The sequence below is a fragment of the Larus michahellis genome, chromosome 2 (assembly GCF_964199755.1).
Source record: "Larus michahellis chromosome 2, bLarMic1.1, whole genome shotgun sequence".
In the NCBI taxonomy this organism is placed as follows: domain Eukaryota; kingdom Metazoa; phylum Chordata; class Aves; order Charadriiformes; family Laridae; genus Larus; species Larus michahellis.
This window is the reverse complement of record NC_133897.1, coordinates 88,676,616-88,694,156: the sequence shown is the minus strand read 5'-3', so window position 1 is coordinate 88,694,156 and position 17,541 is coordinate 88,676,616. Positions and strand designations below refer to the sequence as shown.

General features: G+C 40.4%; 1 protein-coding gene across 1 annotated transcript in view; it reads left to right on the top strand.

Annotated features, from left to right (window-relative positions):
• FBXL7 (F-box and leucine rich repeat protein 7) overlaps positions 1–17,541 on the top strand; it is a 200,175-nt gene that overhangs the window by 33,011 nt on the left and 149,623 nt on the right. The window contains exon 2 of the mRNA XM_074576172.1: positions 16,516–16,605. Coding sequence (XP_074432273.1) covers positions 16,516–16,605 — 90 coding nt within the window. The remainder of the gene's footprint in view (positions 1–16,515; positions 16,606–17,541) is intronic.

Below are 17,541 nucleotides of genomic sequence, written 5' to 3'. Positions count from 1 at the left end.
TCCGGGTACTCTGTTTCCTCCCTGGACAGAATTAATGGGCTTGATTTTTCCAGCTGGTGTAGGACTGTGATGGTCTTCCTGCTGCTGTAGGGCTTGTACCTATGTTTAGAAAAATGTTAGCCTTAGATTTCCTTTAGTGTGAAGGTAAGGGGTACCCAAGAAAATACTCAGATAATGTTTAAGTGAGAAATTGCTACTTCAGTATGTTGTATAGTTTTGGAGAAGTCAGCTTTAGTAAACAGAATCACAGAATCTTCATGGTTGGAAAGGACCCTTAAGATCATCGAGTCCAACCAAACAACCTACAATCTCTGCCACTAGAGCATGCCCTGAAGTGCCACATCTTGTGCACATCAAACAGGTGCTTGTGTTTCAGTATTAATACATATTCCATTGGCAATTATTCCCTGATACATGGAATTATTTTTGCATTTCAATTCAATTATATTTTGTACTATGTACTAATGAACTGGTAGAAGGGTATCTTGAAACCTTCTGAAGGCCCTTTCTGTGTCAGAGCAATGGTTTTCACTGAATGTAGCACTGATTAGCGTGGTGGAGAATGAGATAAATCAGCAAAATTTCTAACTGGGTTGGACAAGCAGTATTGCTCTGTGATGTCACAGTACAGATGGTTTCTGAAGACTAAATTTTAAGAGGAGTAAGTCAGGTTCTTGGCATGGCATGCAGCATTTCTCAAACTGTAAGTTTATAGTGGCATTTAGTTAAAACATATGTTAGAAAAAAAAAATCATATGAGCAGTTAGCAGCTCTCCTAAGTGTTGTTAGCAAAGGATAAGCTGTCTCTTTAAAAGGATATTGTGGAAATGAACACTGGAGCAAGCTTCCTGCACCTGTGGCTCTTTGACATCAGCTATGTTTTGATCTGATATGCAGCCATGGGCATACTAAGACCAGAGAGATGCAGGTGTTTCCCTCTGGCTCATGTAAACTATATGCTTCCCTGGAAATTAAACGCAGCTTGCTATTGCCTACAACTACAAAAGTAGATGCTTACTAGTTAAGGAAGTGCTTAGGTATGAAAGGTGCCAAATGGCACTAGACAAGATTTTTCAAAAAGGAGGGAGTGGGAGGAAATGCACAACTGTCCTCAGTTCCCAGGACACAACTTCTCTGCTCCATGCTCTACTTTTGCATACAAATGTCCAGATTTTCTCTGTCTGCTAGCAAAAACTTACTAACATGATTGTAAATTTTATTAAACTTAGTTGCTAGAAATTATCAGACAGGTTGGAGCAAATGCAGAAGGATTTATCCCAATGGGGATAAATTGGGAAATACATCCCAAATGGCTAAATTGTCAGACCTCTCTACTCCTCGCTTGAAAGCTGTGTTGAGAATGTTTCTTGTCAGACAGATTGTGGTCAAGGACTTGGGGTAGTTAGTTCTCAGAAGTGAGTTAGCAGTGATGACTGCCTTCAGCAAAATGAATCTAACCAGAGAGACTGAAAGAACTGGAAAAAGTTGAGTTGTATTTTTTGCAACAACAAAAGTGTTCACTCATGCTTGGATACTCTGGCCTAAGCGGGTCTGCCATAAAGGCTGCAGTTCTGGAGTCTGTTTCATTTCATTTGGTTCATCAGATCACATCTTTCAAAGTCACAAGGAATAAGGTGCTAACCCTTGAATAGAGCCAATTAGGCCATCTCCCTTCATTGCACTACACAGGTAGTGTAGTTGGTTTCTGAATGATGCAAAAACCATTAAAATGGATAATTTTGTGGAAGTTTGTGCAAGGAGAGAACCAGAAGGAGCTTGCAGATAGTGTGCTTGGACCTTAGCCTGTTGACCACAGAATCTGGTCTGTGTTTTCTGTTAACCTCAGACCAGTTGACAGCCCCATTTGGATTTCTAGCTACAATCCCATGTTACCAACCCTTTGATTCTTGACAGCATTTTTTTGAGATAATGAACTGTTTCTTCTGTAATTGTTGCTGTTACATTGCCATAGGCAATTGCACCACTTTATATGCCCTCTCTGAACTTTTAATGACTCCCTCAGTTATTACAAAGCATAACAATGTTTTTTTTTGGATCATTTTACAGAATATTTTTTTCATATTTTTTTGGTGTGGCTTTTGTTAATTTTTACCAGTACCGCTTTATTAAAACGTATGCGTTAAAGTGGGATCAAGAAGCAGAGATCACTTGCTGAGGTTACACCGAGTGTTTCAGGGTGCTCACGTGACGTTGCAGTAAGTGTGGTGAAGATCTGGTGTCAAACGACAGGATATCAATACAAGCACTGTGCCCTCCTCTGCCTCCCCTTCTGTACCGATGATGAGTTGGGTCAGAGGAATAAACTTAGCATTAATAAATGAACACTGCAAGAATCAGCGTGGTGCAGAGCAGGGCAGTAGGGAGCTGGAGACTGGCCTTGCTGCGGTGTTACTGGGGCAGGGAGTGATGGTCCTGGGGGGTTGAAATGCGGTCCTGGGCTGTGGGCAGGTGGGGGGAGGCAGAAGGGGCAAGGAGGGGGACATGAATAGACTGGGTTAACAGTGTCTTCCAGACCATAACGGTAGTAACTTTCTCCTGATATGCTTTTTGGTTACTAGAAATCATCCAGACAAGAACATCCTGAGCTACAGACTGTTTGGACTGTTACGGTCACAAACACCCACTGTATATAAATGTGGCTAACCTCTTTGGCTCCCAGCGTCCTGGCAATTCTACACCTTTGCCAAAGATTCTTGCGATTTTACAGGCCTAACCTACTTCTCCTTGTCTTTTCTGGTTTTATCTTAAATGCATTAGGTCTAGGTTGGTTAAAGTGGAACTGTGAGCTACTCTGGCTGTGCTAAACTAAGGTGAAGCAGTTCCTGTCCTTACCCTTCTTCCAGCTGCTTATCTTGGCTCTGGCTAGTAGTGGCTGTCCTGTTGGTTTTGCTCACTTTACTTCTGCTGCAGATGTACCTAGCTTCAATATTATTTTTTTTCTTAATGCGGTGCTCAAACTGAATACTACAAATACGATTTATCGTACCTATGAATAGGATTATTTCTTGTCTGTACTGCAAGCGAGAAAGAGGACTGAAGCATGTCTTTTCACAAAGATATTGGATAAAATACTTTTTAAAGCAATGCCATTCTGAAATTCTTACAGAATTGCTCAGTTCAATCCGAGCTTGACAGATATACATCGAGGGATTATTTTATTTTTTTTAATCCTCAAACTATAACCAACCAATCTTAATGCCAGTGGTATGCATACTACTTAATAGCCAGAATGAAAAAAATGTCAAAATTAATTACTGAATTATCAACAGGGTAGATATTAGCTACCTTCATTTTTGCCTTAATGTGTCCTCCCCCGCACTGAATACCTGTATGGATTATAAATAACAGTGCTGCAGTGAAGGCTGAAGGGCAGGCTAAAAAGTGACCTTTGTCTTTTTGCTGCTAGTCTGTTGGGATACCTTGGAGTATGCTATGCTTAAAATAGACGAGGAAATTCTAATGTCTTGTGGCTGATGCATTTATGTTTAACTCTTCTGAGAGTTTTAATGCCGTGTTTCCACGTTCCCTGAAAGGAAAGTTTATGTGGAAGACAGTTTAAATACAGATGATGCTGCAGAAGAAACAAAAATGCTGAATTGGCATGGAAAGCCATATTATTTCTATGGAGAATTACTATCCTGCTCATATTCTGTGGGTAGATGAGCCTCTGTGTTGCTTTGGATAAGCATCTATTCCCAGTGTTCAGGCAGTGATGCAGCAGCAAACTGTAGTGTGTACAGTCTCTGTACAGAGTTAAGATCAGAACATGATTAAGTTATGCAATTGAAACTACAGAGGGTTTTCAATAGGAACAATGGAATTATTTCTATGATAATAAAATTATCTGTTAAAACAAGTTTAAAAAAAAACCAGGCAGGTACTGTTGTGTTGGGGTTTTTTCCTGGTTAACATTGCCAGACATCTGTGGTTAGTGCAGCATTTAGAGCTTCTTTAGATTTCTTCTTCCTTTTTTCTCTGAATTCTCTGAAAGGCAAAGTTGATTGTCAAATGTACAGCGTGAAGCCTTAGTTTGATTCAATTTTCTTTTGTAACCACTGCTTCTTTCATGCTTTTAATTGTTTTTAATTCAGTTATGTGTGCTGATGAGTTTGATTTCTGAACCTGCTAGTATGTGGCTTGTAATTTTTTGAAACTTGATGGTCAATAGAAAAAATACAGACATATTTCTCAAGCGTGCAGATTTTCTCCTTTTCATTGCCTTTAAGGTACCGCTTCGTATTACTGCATGCCCTTTTCCACAAATCTTTTATTTGGTTTTCATATTCCCAGAATGTTTTAAAGTCTCCTTTTAACTTTCATCCTTGAGTCAGCCACTTCCCTTTCCCCCCTCCCCCTCCCTGTATCCATCAGTGAAGAAAAGCTGGAAGTGACTGTGCTTATCTAAAGGAGTAAAGTGATCTTTGTCTGTTTTTTCATAGCCGTCAGATTCCTTTGTTCTTCTTTACTTAAAAAAATCGTCTTAGGCTTTCAGACTTGTATTGTCATGTGAAAAAATTTCACATCGCTTTTCACAGCGTACATTGATACCAGAGGACCTTGTTTCTACGCTGTCTTGATAAAGGCATTTCACTTCCTCACCTCTTTACTGTTAACTCTGATTTAACCATCTGTCAACATTCAGACTGGAAATTTGGGGGCTATTGTGAGGTTGGGGATTGTGGTGTTACTATGTACTATGCCAAAAGAGCCACTCCCCCAGCGCTGCTGCAGCAGCCACCTCCAGCTGTGGGTTCCTTCTGCTTCCACTCTACCTGATTTAGTAGTCATGCGGTTATAAGAGGAATCGATTTAATTTGCTGATCCAGCTCAGGACTAAGATAGTGGAAAAAGGAATTACTTTTTAAATCAGGTTCAGCAATCTATGCTACATCTTGTTGTGCCAATTTAGTGTCAGACCAGGAAAGCAGGACACTTCTAGTAGAAACTTCTGTGGGAATATTTTCAGTGTGGTACCCAAACTTTGTTAGATTTTTGGATAATGACATCAAAAGTAGGCTGTGGGAGTACTGATACCATGGGAGAAGTTTTGGAGATCTATTACCTGACTTAAGCACGTGCAGAAGCTCCTATTTGGGTAGACAGACTTCTGTAAAAATTTAGGCTTCAGGCAAGCTTGATGGATGTCATATTACTTGCTTTCACGCTCTGTGCGGATGCTGTGCTTGTTTTGGTAAGCTGGAGAATTTGCCTTCATGTGTCAACCTTTCCCAAGTGGTGCTCTGCAAACTAGTCGTGCTAAGAACCAAGTTCACAAGGGAGGCTCAGAGCAGGGACCAGTGAAAGCTTAGCCAGCCAGGGAAAGGTCTGGTGAAGTTAACAAACAGTAGTGTGCAGTAAACTTTCAGTAGAAGTGATAAAAGTCAGCTATTGAAAATGGGTTGAGAGCTGGGAAGTAGACTGGGACGAAGACTTCCTTTGGATCCTCCTCACAGATGAGCAAGTGGAGTTGTGCAGCCAGACTGACTGGGTAACTTTGCTTTTAGACTTTCCTTTGGATGGAAAGATGAGGGGAATAAACACTGTATTCAAGAAAAGAGTCTGCATGCCCTGGAGTTACATCTTTAATTGCTGATTAAAACTCCCTGAGTGAGACTGGTGATGTTTTATAAGCTGGAAGCAGGATAGCTGGGCCTCGATGCCAGAACATTCACAACTACTTTTGACTGTAAACAGTGTGTCTGCTCAGGCAGCAGTAATAGGCACTTCACATCTTAGTGCATGCACTGGATGCAGTTCTAATAAATGGATGAAAATTATCATTGAGAATATAATTTATATATCATATTTGTGCTTCAAGTGAAATGAGCATTAACATTGATAGTGTGAGTTTAACATTAACCTTTTGTGTTCAAAAACTGGGACTAGTTTGTGAAAATCTAAATACAGATTTTAACTCTTAATAGTATTATTGTGGAAGACAAACATATACTTGCTGGTTTTGATTTTTGGACTTCCGGACAGTTTGTTACTATTTAATAAACTTCAGACCTATACCAAATACCTGATGCACTCCACTGCAACAATAGATTTTATACCCACTTCAGAATCTGTACCGGAGTTTATCCTCTCGGGCCACCTCCACCCACTGGTATGTCTGGTGTGGTAACATGCAAATGAAGTCTCTACCAATTTATGTTTGGTATTGAACTGAACAGCCATTGCTTTTTCTGAATACAAAGGATTAGGATTTAATTTAAATTTCAGTGGAGTTAGGGAAAAATGAATTTGAAGTAGCCATTAGCGTAGAACCTGGCAATGAAGTGACATTCTCAAAGATAGCATAAAGCCAAAAAAGGGATTTTGTTTTGTTCTGACTCAATTGTGTTTATTAACTTCTTGTGTTGGTGTAATAACTATTTTTGGCTGTTGGATTAAAATAGTAGAGTTAAAGTTAGGTAGTATATAAGGAAGCGTTGTTTCCAACTAAACTTTAGAACAGCATATTTTGAGTAAATACCTTAAAACATATTGGTGATTGGAAAACAGTGTGTAACAAAAAGCCCGATATTGAATGAATGTAACAGTTTCTAAGAAAATTCTGTGATTGGCAAGAAGGCCAAAGTTTTATTTCCCTGTTTCCACAGGAAAATAGAAGGCTACAGAGTAGGAACTGCTTTTGGAGTACAAGCTAAGCCATTTCAGTGAAAGGTCATATTTTAAAACTCAGTCATGGGACGCGCTAGTCCTGTTAAGTAATAAAAAGAGAATGTTACAGATTTCTCATGTTGTTTTCTCACTTTCAGTTCACATAAGAAACGTACTTGCATTCTTTCCTTCTCAAGCAGCATTACTTAAATAATATTTACTTCCTAGATTAAATTGTTCATGGGCCTTAACCAGTGTTTGAAATGTAGATCTTAACGCTTGGAGTGGGTGCAAAGTTTAGCTGCAAATTAGCATTGCCTTCTGGCACGAAGGCTGCTTCACAGACTTCAAAGAGGCCTTGTACCAGAGTAGTTTATGACACATTATTACTTTATAAACGCAGCAGTGGTATGTGCTGTTCATCACTCTGTAGTGTAAATCGCTTTATAAAAGCAGCGATGTACTATCTTCAAAAATGATGGTGACTTTAAGTCCCGTTTAGCAGTTCTTGGTTAACAAGCCTCACCAGTGTCGAAATTCTCTAGAAAAGGGATCGGTATCATCAACTGTTTCATGGGGGAGGCAAAGGTACAGGGGTGACACAGGTTACTTGAGAAAACTAAAATACGTGCCCTGCCCCTTTTTTTAGTCATTAGATAAGTTGAGTCCATGTGAAGACTTCATTAAATAAAGTCTTTAGCTATTCTGAAATCACAGTGAGTTATTTGGCACCAAGATGTGAGTTATGGGTGTCCCAATTACAAACCCAGTACACAAATCTGCCTCCAGCATGGCACAGCAAGCACATATGGATATGGACAGTTTTACTTAAGCTTTGTATTTTTAATCCAGTTTTTCTGAATAGGCTTGCCATGCTAGCAATAAATTCTGCTAAACAGTCCTGAAAAACTCAATCCCATGCATGCATTTTTACGTAAGTTTTTTCAAGCGCTTTGCAGAATAGTGGAAAAAACCATTGCGTCTTGCTAGCTGCAGAACTTCCACAGCCATATTTACATCAGAATTAAACCAGTCCTTACTGCTCTTGGTGTGACAGCTTTGGAGTGGCTTGTTGAACCTTGTTGTGGTTCAGCCCCTCGTGAGGGGCTCAGCTGTGCCCTGCGCTGGGGCCGTTGGAGCCGGCTGGAACCGGCTGTGTCCGGCACGGGGCAGCCCCGGCCCGGCAACACAGGGGCCCGCCCTGCTGCTGGCACCGGGGCACCTGCACCCAAAGAATGGGCTACAATATCACCTCCCAGGCACTTCATCTGTTGTATATAATTTTTTATGACCTAAATGCCAGTACTATAGGAAAGTTGCTCTTCGTAGTTCCTTTATTCAAATGAGTGTCATGAGGCTTAAATGCAATTTTTGGTCTCTCTTTATATGGAAGGTTACATCACGTATCAGAATCCTTCCAGCCAAGACGCCGGTTAAAATTTTTCCCCAAAATTGAATTGTAGAGCTCGAAGAGTGAAGTTCTTGGTTGGTTCTTGGTAGGCTGCTGTGGTGGGTTGACCTTGGCTGGCTGCCACATGCCCATGCAGTCACGCTCTCACTCCCCCCGCCTCAACAGGACAGAGGAAGAAAATAAGATGGAAACGCTTGTGGGGTGAGATAAATACAAGGAGATCACTGACCAACTGCTGTCACAGGCAAAACCGACTCAGCTTGGGGATGATTAGTTTTATGTATTGCCAATTAAAAACAGAGAAAGATGGTGAGAAACAAAGACAAAAGCCGGGCTCTAGTCAGTCCGTAACAGCTCCTCTCCGCTGCTCCGTCCTCCTCACGCTTTTCCCTGCTCCACCATCGGGCCTTTCGCAGAGGTCTCTGCCGGGGCCGCGGGGGCATCTCCGCGGGGGCGCCCGGAGCCCCTCCTCCCCTCCTCCCGCTCTCCCCTCGGGGCTCGCAGGGCTGTTTCTCACCCGGTTTCCCTCAGCCCTGGCTGCCGGGCAGCGTTTTGCCCTTTCTGAGCCAGGCTTTCCCCGCGGCGCCCGCCCGTGGCTGAGGGGCTCAGCGGTGCCCTGCGCTGGGGCCGTTGGAGCCGGCTGGAACCGGCTGTGTCCGGCACGGGGCAGCCCCGGCCCGGCAACACAGGGGCCCGTGGGGCAGCACCCCATGGCCAACAGCTGGGCCAAATTCCTAAAAGATATTAAAAATTAGTAAGCTGACTGACTCCCTAGAAGAGTTACTTTAGGCACACTCGTGATGTTCTGTCAGGGTTTGCAGGAGATGTTGTTAGCGCGCTGTGACGTGTGGAAAGGTGAGGAAGGCAGTGACTGGCAGAACAACAGAGGTTGAACTGGCCTATGTGGCCTGGGTTGAAATTTAGCTTAAAACTTGGAGATGCTGCAGAACTAAGTATACTATTTCATAGCTAGGTTATGCCAATTTTCACTCTCAAATCAACCTGGAAGTTGGAGTTATGATTTAAAAATACAAAATAATGCATTCTTTACAAGAATTTTTACATTATAAAAAATGTTAAGAAATATTGTCCTGAAGTGCCATTCTAGATAGAATAGCCATTCTATCTAGAACCTCTTCAATCTTCAGTACCTTCCTGTGAAACATTCAGTTTATTTCCTTTCCCCTCGGGGCTGGAGTTTGTGCAGATTACTGTTTGTTTTATCACATCCTGACAAATGTTGGGTGGAATGAAATTTGTAGCCTGTCTGTGTTATGTTGGCATGTGTTTTAATTTGATTTGGAAAAAAAAAAAAGAAAAAAAAAATCACTTGAGAACCCTGTTTCTCCAAGATTCTAGGGCAGAAGGACAACATGGACTTGTAAATTAACATATATCCCATTCTGAAAGCAGTTCAATGAGTGACAACATTTGTAGGTAGGTGGCTTCAACTTTAAATCAGTGGTAGTTTGCTTAGCAGTTAAGAGTTAATAAATGGAAACCAGTTTTATGACATATAATTTCCATTGGTAGAAATGTGAAGTCGAGGGAGAATGTTTGTCTGAAGTGTGTAGTCCAAGTTTGCTTTTACTTTGGATAAATGAATTGATATATTGCACCTTTAAAGGATGCCGTATATCCTCATGTATCACAGTGGGCTGCTGATTTCCATGGGGATACTTAGAAACATACTAGGAGTCTGCAGTCTCTGGAGGTGCAGATTGTAAAGAGATATGTTTGAGGTTTTGGAGAGTTGGACCAGCATAATGTGTGTCATGGAAACAGGAGAAGGAAAAGAGATTTTTCTTTCCTCTTGCATGATCTCTGATGCTTTGAGGTTTGGATTGGGGTTTTTCTGGATTTCTTCTTGATGTAGTTGGCATATATCTGATTAAAAAAAACATCTTGTCTGAAGATATAAAAGAAAAAGTAATGATCATCTGGTAGAAAAGCCATATGTATATGCCCTTTTCATGTTGAGAAGTTGAATTTGACTAATGTAATTTGTACAAAAATCGATGGCTTAAGAAAATTTTCAGACTTCTTTTCATCAAAGTCATTGCAATATAATGCTTTTGGACAATAAAAAGATTAATGGCTCTTATTATTCTGGACTTCACTGCTTTTTGCTCTTTTTTTCTGACTTCTTATGGTTTGGTTTTCTGTTTTGGCGTTTTGTGTAATGTTTCACTTCAGTATGGCAAACAGTGCATTTGTTCCTACTGTTCATTAACTCCTGAGGTAACTATCACTGCCTGCTGAAGGCAGGTGTCACTGGATTAAAACTTGATGTCAAGAGTAATAGTGCTGTTATTTTCCAGAGTGGCATATAAGAAGTCAGCCTGTTTGTATAAGATCTTAGAAGCACATGTAAAACGCAGCAGAAAAATGCCCATAAACCAGAATCCAAGAGCAAACGTACTGTGAATAAAAAAAAAAAAAAAACAAAACAAAAAAGAAATAAAACTATTCCAGAGCAGAGTGAAAGGAAAAAGAGACTCACTGCCAGGACACGCCTTCATCTATCATATAGGTCAATACATAGTGTCTCGTGTATCTTATGACTTGCATCATGTAATTTCAAGCAGCCTCTTTTTATGCTGGCTGGATGTGCAGTAACAATGAGAAAAATAACAAAATACAACAGAAGAGATGACAGTCATACAGTCATAAACACTGGCTTTTGCATATGTGCTTCTGAAAATGGTTTTTCAGACTTGGACAGTCATAGACTGCACTTCCCTTGGTAAGTTTAAATTCTGTCCTGACTTGTGATATCTCTGACACTTCTCAGCAGTGAGTGTGACTGGCAGAATCCAAAGTTTGCTTTTCACTGGTTCATGCTGTTTCCTTTCCAGTGTTTATCAAATGCTTCCATTCGGCTGAGATGCCTTGTGTGTGTTTAGTCTTACTTCTGTCCTGCAGGTTTTTAACAGCCTGAAATACACTGATAGAGGTGTTTAGAGCAGTATTTCTCCAATCAGTATGCTTTTGAAAAAAAGATCATAACTAGCTATACAAGCAGCTCAGAAAAGCTATTGCTTTTTTGCAGCAATATTGAAATGTGGAGTAAGACCACCTGGTTCCATGCACGACTTCCTAAAAATGTTTTATTGGATAGTCTGTAGCACCTCTTTATTAACATAGGTATTTGCTCTGACAGAAAAACTGGAGATGCAAACACTTCTATAAAACAAACAAACCTGATGTTTTAGTCAGTAGAGCCATCTATCATAAAAAGAAAATGGAACACATTATTTTAATAGTCATGACTCAAAAATAGACCAGGTGGATTTAATAGGGCCATAGGGCTATTGAGTACAAAGACATCTATGACTAAAAAAATTCCTTGGGCTACAAAGACCTGGAGGTAGAGACAGTGTTCAGGGGAAGTATCTGTTACATGCTTGCCTTATTCTAATTTTCTTTCCAGCAGGATCAAAATAAAATGTGTAGGAAATAGCGTACTAGGTTAGATGGCTGGAATCTTGTTCCTATGACTGTTGTAGGGCTTTGGCACTAGTATATGGAAAAAAATATCCATACTCTTGCTTCTTCAGAGGCAGGTCAGAGACATGATTTGAATTGGAAGTGTGTGGCTATGTGATTCTTTGCAGGTGTGGTGAAGTCCATGCTACCTTCACTCCTGGTGTGAATTATGTTGTATTGTAGGAAAATTGCTTTCTTCCACCATATCTACCTACTACCATAGTACAGTTTGCTTTCTTTTGGATTGAAACTTCTGGCTTCAAAATAAAAACCTGTTGAATGTATGAAGGAAACGCCAGACAATAGCAAGTCAAACTAGGGAAACATTTGGCAGGCCTTTTATTTGTTTAAGCAGAGGATCAAATACAGTCATTACTTCTGTAGTCTTTGCAATATTGCCCTCTGTTTGATCCTTCTAGTTGTCATTGTGTTAGAACTTCTGTCAGGTTGCATTTAATTGCTATGACTTTCTCAGTGCACTTTTTAAACTGGGGAGATGACCTGATCTCTGAAGATCAGTGTTATGCTACACATCAAGTTTTCCTATGGCATTAGGGAAATTGTCAGTCTCTGAATTTACGTGGCATATCAGGCACATAATGGCCTGAGAAGAGCACTGCAGAAGAACCCTGACTCAGGCGAGCTCAGGTGAGAGTGAGAGACCTGGGAATTCATGCTACTTGCTGAATGTTAGCCAGCATCAGTTCCATATACTAAATCATAATTTGCCTCTTTCCTTTACCTTGCAACACGCTTCTGAAAGTAGTATGTGGGCGCCAAATATCTAGCATGGTTAGGAAAAGGCTTCTCTCTCAAGTCAGGTGTTTTCTGACTTGAGGACTAAATGGTGTCTCCTCTAACCTGGAACTTCTGCTTAAAACATTTTTGTTGAAATGTTCCATATTGTTTCAGACCCTTCTTGATGTGGTTTTCAGAGAACAAACCCTGGATGATAGGCCTGCTTACTTCCGTGTCTTTTTAGTTTTGTGTGTTTAACTTAGTGTATGTTAAGGATCAAAGAAGGTGGCTACTACTTTTGCTGTTATTCATTACTAGTGACGCTGTCTGCAGATCTTTCTTAAAGAGTTTGATTAAGATAAGCTGTCTAAGGGGAAAAAGGCAACATCTTTGGGAGCTATTTTTGCACCTATTTTTGCTATGTGTTGGATATATAAGTTTGTGGTGAGTTGTGTGGTAAGATCTAGTGCTTTACTATTGAGTTACTACTATTAAAGGTAAAAAATGAAGGTGTGGTAAAAAACAGTGTAGTCAGTTGGAAAGGCATTTGTGTAATGAATTTTCATAGAAGCACTGAAATCACAGGATGATTAACACAGCTTGCTGGTCTGCAAAACACTGTCCTCACAGAGGTACCTGAATTATAAAATTATGGAGTTGTTGAAGTGGGAAGGGACCTCTGGATCATCTGGTCCAACCTCGGTGCTCAAAGCAGGGTCAACTAAAGCAGGCTGCTCATGGCCATGTCCACTTAGGTTTTGAGTATCTCCAAGGAGGGAGACTCCACAGCCTCTCTGCGCAACATATTCCAGTGCTTGACCATCACAGTAAAATAAATAAATAAGTAAATAAATCCTATGTTTAAATGTAACTTCTTATATTTTGATTTTTACCCATTGCCTCTTTTCCTGTCACTGGGCACCACTGAAAAGGGCCTGGCTCCCTCTTCTTCACACCCTTCCTTCAGGTATTTATATACATTGGTAAGATCTCTCCAGTCTGAACAGTCCAAGGTCTCTCAGCCTTTCCTCTTAGGAGAGATGTTCCAGTCCCTTCATCTTCATGGCCCTTCTCTGGAATCTCTTCAGTATGTCCCTACCTATTCTGTACTGGGGAGCCCAGAACTGGGCCCAGCACTCCAGGTGTGTCTTGCCAGTGCTGAGCAGAGGTGGGGAAGGATCCTCTCCCTCGGCCTGCTGGCTGCATTCTTCCTAATGCTGCCCTCGCTGCTGTAGTGGCCTTCTTTGCCACAAGGGCCCATCACTGGTTCATGTTCAACTTGGTGTCCACCTGGATTGCCAGGTCTTTCTCTATCAAGATACTTTCCAGCTGGTCAGTTCTCATCATGCATTGAGGCATGGGGTTATTTCTCCCCAGATGCAGGACTTGGCATTTCCTTCCGTTGAAGTTACTTCCTGAGGTTCTTGTCAGCCTGTTTTTCTTAGCCTGATGAGGTCCCTCTGAGTGGCAGCAACCTCTTGGCGTATCAGCCATTCCTCCATGATTTGCATCATCTAGGAACTTGCTGAGGGTGCACTCTCTACCATTATCCAAGTTGTTTGGAGAATGCTTGAATGCTCTTACATGTTAGCTCTTGCATGTGTACATGAGTCTGCAATAGCCACATGTAGCCTATAGAAGTGAATGGCTTTGTTTTGCATTGAAGGAATAGATGTAGTGTCTGCTAGACTATTTAAAACATTGAAACTTTACTGGAAAGCATCTCCTGCCTCCATCACCACCTGAATGGAGAGTTTCAGAATGGACAGTGAGGGAGAAGGCTTGTTTTAGGGCTGTATGCAGTAAGAGAAGACTCTACCTCATAAAATATTAAAAGTATAATTGCAGGAAGAACTGATATCCAACCAAACCAGTAACCCAGTAAATTCTTTTTTCTTAATTTCTAGTTTTAAATTTTCATAAGGAGTTAGAATGCTTTAAAGTTCAAGTAGATTTAAATGGTAAATATCCTAGACTTATATCTGGCACTTCAGTTTCTACAAAAGTGTGCAATTGTAAATAATATCTTGCTATTGGTTGTACTGGAAATCAGCACCCTACAGCGGGTAAAATGTTTCTGTTGTGCTCTTGGAGGCTTGCTTGTATGTGGTGTAAATAGAAATATTATTGATGTTAATGAGGGAGATATGTAGCCACAGGAAGCATTCACTCTGCAAAAACAACCTATGCCACAGATGACCAGCTAACAACCGTTGTTTGGTATCACTGACTTCCTTTTCCCCAAAAAAGATTTTTTTATTTTTTAGAGGAAATCCTGTTTATTTGCTTTGTGGAAATAATTTTCTTTTGCAGATGGTCTTTTTTTGTTTTGGTTGTGTTTTTCTCTCTATTAATCTGTTAAGGAGTGCCTGTGCTCCTTGGAAGTTTGTTTTCTGCCTCTGCAGTTGCAGTGCTTGGTACATGAGGAGTTGCTGGTAGTGGCAATACCATCTAAATACTTTTTTTGTCACCAATGATTTGATTATCAGCTATTGCAGGTGTTCTGAGTTCTCTGGCATCTTCCTGGGAAAGAACATTTTACATTTATCCTTCTCTTTTCTCATCTGCCTTTCTTCTACCACAATTCAAGTTGCCTTAGCTGGAGAGCTATTTTGGGGCAGTCATTTCTATAAAGACCACAGTCCATTACTCCAACTCATGTCACAGCATGAGAGCAATTGGAGTGATATTCTAGAGGCACTGCTTCTTGGGTTTGCTTAACTTCGTAAAGGAATGTAAAAAGCAGTTAGTGAATCACTGAAAATACACTTTTTTCACTTTGCTCCACCCAACTACTAGCCTTAGCCACCTATTTTTTACTTCCTTCTGGCCTTTTTAATATCCTTTCACTCCACAATTATCTCTCAAATCTGAGCATGTTAACTTAAGCAACTTTCTGTGGAGAATGATTCTCTAGGGCTGGCTGACGGATTAAGTGGCAGTACCTTGGTTGTGAAGCAACCTACGTTTGCACATTCTCCAGTCGTTTCCCATTAAAACTTAAATCCTGGTTCTGTTGTGGCACCTTTAAAAAGCAGACCTCCTCCTTACATCTAAATGTTATGAAAACCAGGCATACTGTAACCCAGACCCCCAAGGAATGCTTGATTGAAATAACAGATCAGAAAAGTCTCTTACTAACATTCCTGTGATTATGGGTTTATTCAAGTGACAGAAACATGGTGTCAGCTAGCCTTCTGCATACAGCCTAATTTTGGTCCAAAAACTAACATAGCTTTTAAAGGCTTCACCAATGCAATGTTTGTGGGGATAGATAACTTCTTATAATGTAACAGAATTCTAGAGAGAGGAAAGGTAATGAATAATCTCGCTTGCTGCCGATTAGGTGGTTGGTCTGGTTCCTCTGCTGCGGAGCAGAGCGTATTCCCTGTTAGTAGTTACTGAGATTGAGTAGAATGACTGAAGGGAAAGATAAATGACTCATTCTTAGATCCTCACAGATAAACAGAAAGACAACTTTGTTTTAGCCCCCTCTGCTCTTCTGTAGTATCTATTTGAGTTATTTTTTTCTTTGTATTTGGATTTCTTCTGGTGGTAATTTGTACCTGGTTTAACATCCCAAAAATAGGTCTGGGGGCATTGATGCAGGAAATGCAGGAAAAAGTCTTAAGAAAGAAAATAAGAGAAGAAACATACATTGCTTCTGATTTACAGTTAAAAAATGAAAGGTGAAGAACAGTCACTGTAGAAGTTAGTTTTAAAATGGTGTATTATATCAAGCAGTGAGCATGGTATAGGAGGAAACAGCAGATACCTCACCTTAATTTTTGTGTGACCAAGTGGCTTGAATACATGATGTGAACACAAAAAAAAATGGAAATCTAAACTCATTTAACAGATTTTGAATTTAACCCTTCGTGCTGATGAGGGTCAGCGTGCATTTGTCCTGATCTGTGTAAGAGGTATTTGAATGAGGAAACTGATCATGGAAATTCTTCTAATGTTGTTAATCACAAACTTTTCATTTACAATAGAGCTTAGCAAATACGTAATGAGAACCCCTGTGACACAGAAGGCTGATTGCAGCCTTAGTACAAGTAAAGATGCACATGCTATAAGTTATAATGCAGTTAACTCCTACCCAAGTGTGTACAAAATGAACATCAGCTGCTTTAAAGCTTCCTGGAATTGTTCCAGGTTCTGATATGGAAGGTCTTTCTACTTCACTGTTGATACTCATGTTTGTTCTCTCTCCCTCCCACTCTCTCCACCTCTTTCTCCCTTTGCAGGCAAAGGCAGCTCAAGCATCTCATCCGACGTGAGTTCAAGTACAGATCACACGCCCACCAAAGCCCAGAAGAATGCAGCTACCAGTGAAGGTAGGCAGCTGGTACTCATTATTTAGGTCAGGCCCCCCAGCATAATCCTAGCTATTTTCAGGAAAGGAACCCCTCCTCCTCATTCCTTCTGTGTACACTACCATCGGCGTCCTAGAAATTAAAAAACATTTCTACTTCTGTATGCAGTTTCTGCTCCTACCTGCTGTAGTTTCTGATTTAAGCTTGTGACAAAGGATTTAAGATTCTTCTGCAGAACAGAAGTGTAGAGGGGTTTGAGTAATTTTGCATGTTACTTTTTCAGCAAAGGCTTTTATACTTAAGATTTGATGCGATCTGATTTTGAACTTATTTTTGAAGAATATACTTAATGGAAGCTTTTTGGCGTAGGTTCTAGGTTAAATCTCAGCCTCTTATTTTCATACTATGAATACCATGAAAATGTGAGTTGTTTGTGACAAGTTTTCAAAAGTGTAGCTATGGAAATGAAGAGTTGACAAGACTTAATTAGATCAACGCATCTCACCTGCAGTTACTGGAGTATGGGATCATCTGGGACAAGATTTTTAATGTCAGGGGAAGGAGATATTTTATGTGTCAATATAAAGTTGTACTAACCAGCTTGTGAACAGAGAAATGCTGATCCTTTCCTGCTGCCTTATATGAGAGTAGATGTGCTCTGTTGAAAGTATATCTACCCTATATTTTACAAGAGTGCCTTCAACGGCTTGAGAGGAAATCATTAAATCTATATGTAGTTCAATGGTGTAAATTCAAAGCTTTTTTTTAAATGATGAATTCATGTCCCTTAACTAGCATTTCTGTTCAACTCTGTCATAATAAGTTGGTTGGACTCGGTAATTATTAATTAATAATTCTGATTTCTTAAACTTCTGTCTTCACAAATAACGTTACGAGCTCTCATTGCTCTCAGTCTGGCTCTATTTCTTATGGTTAAAAGAAATCATAGGTCTTTGA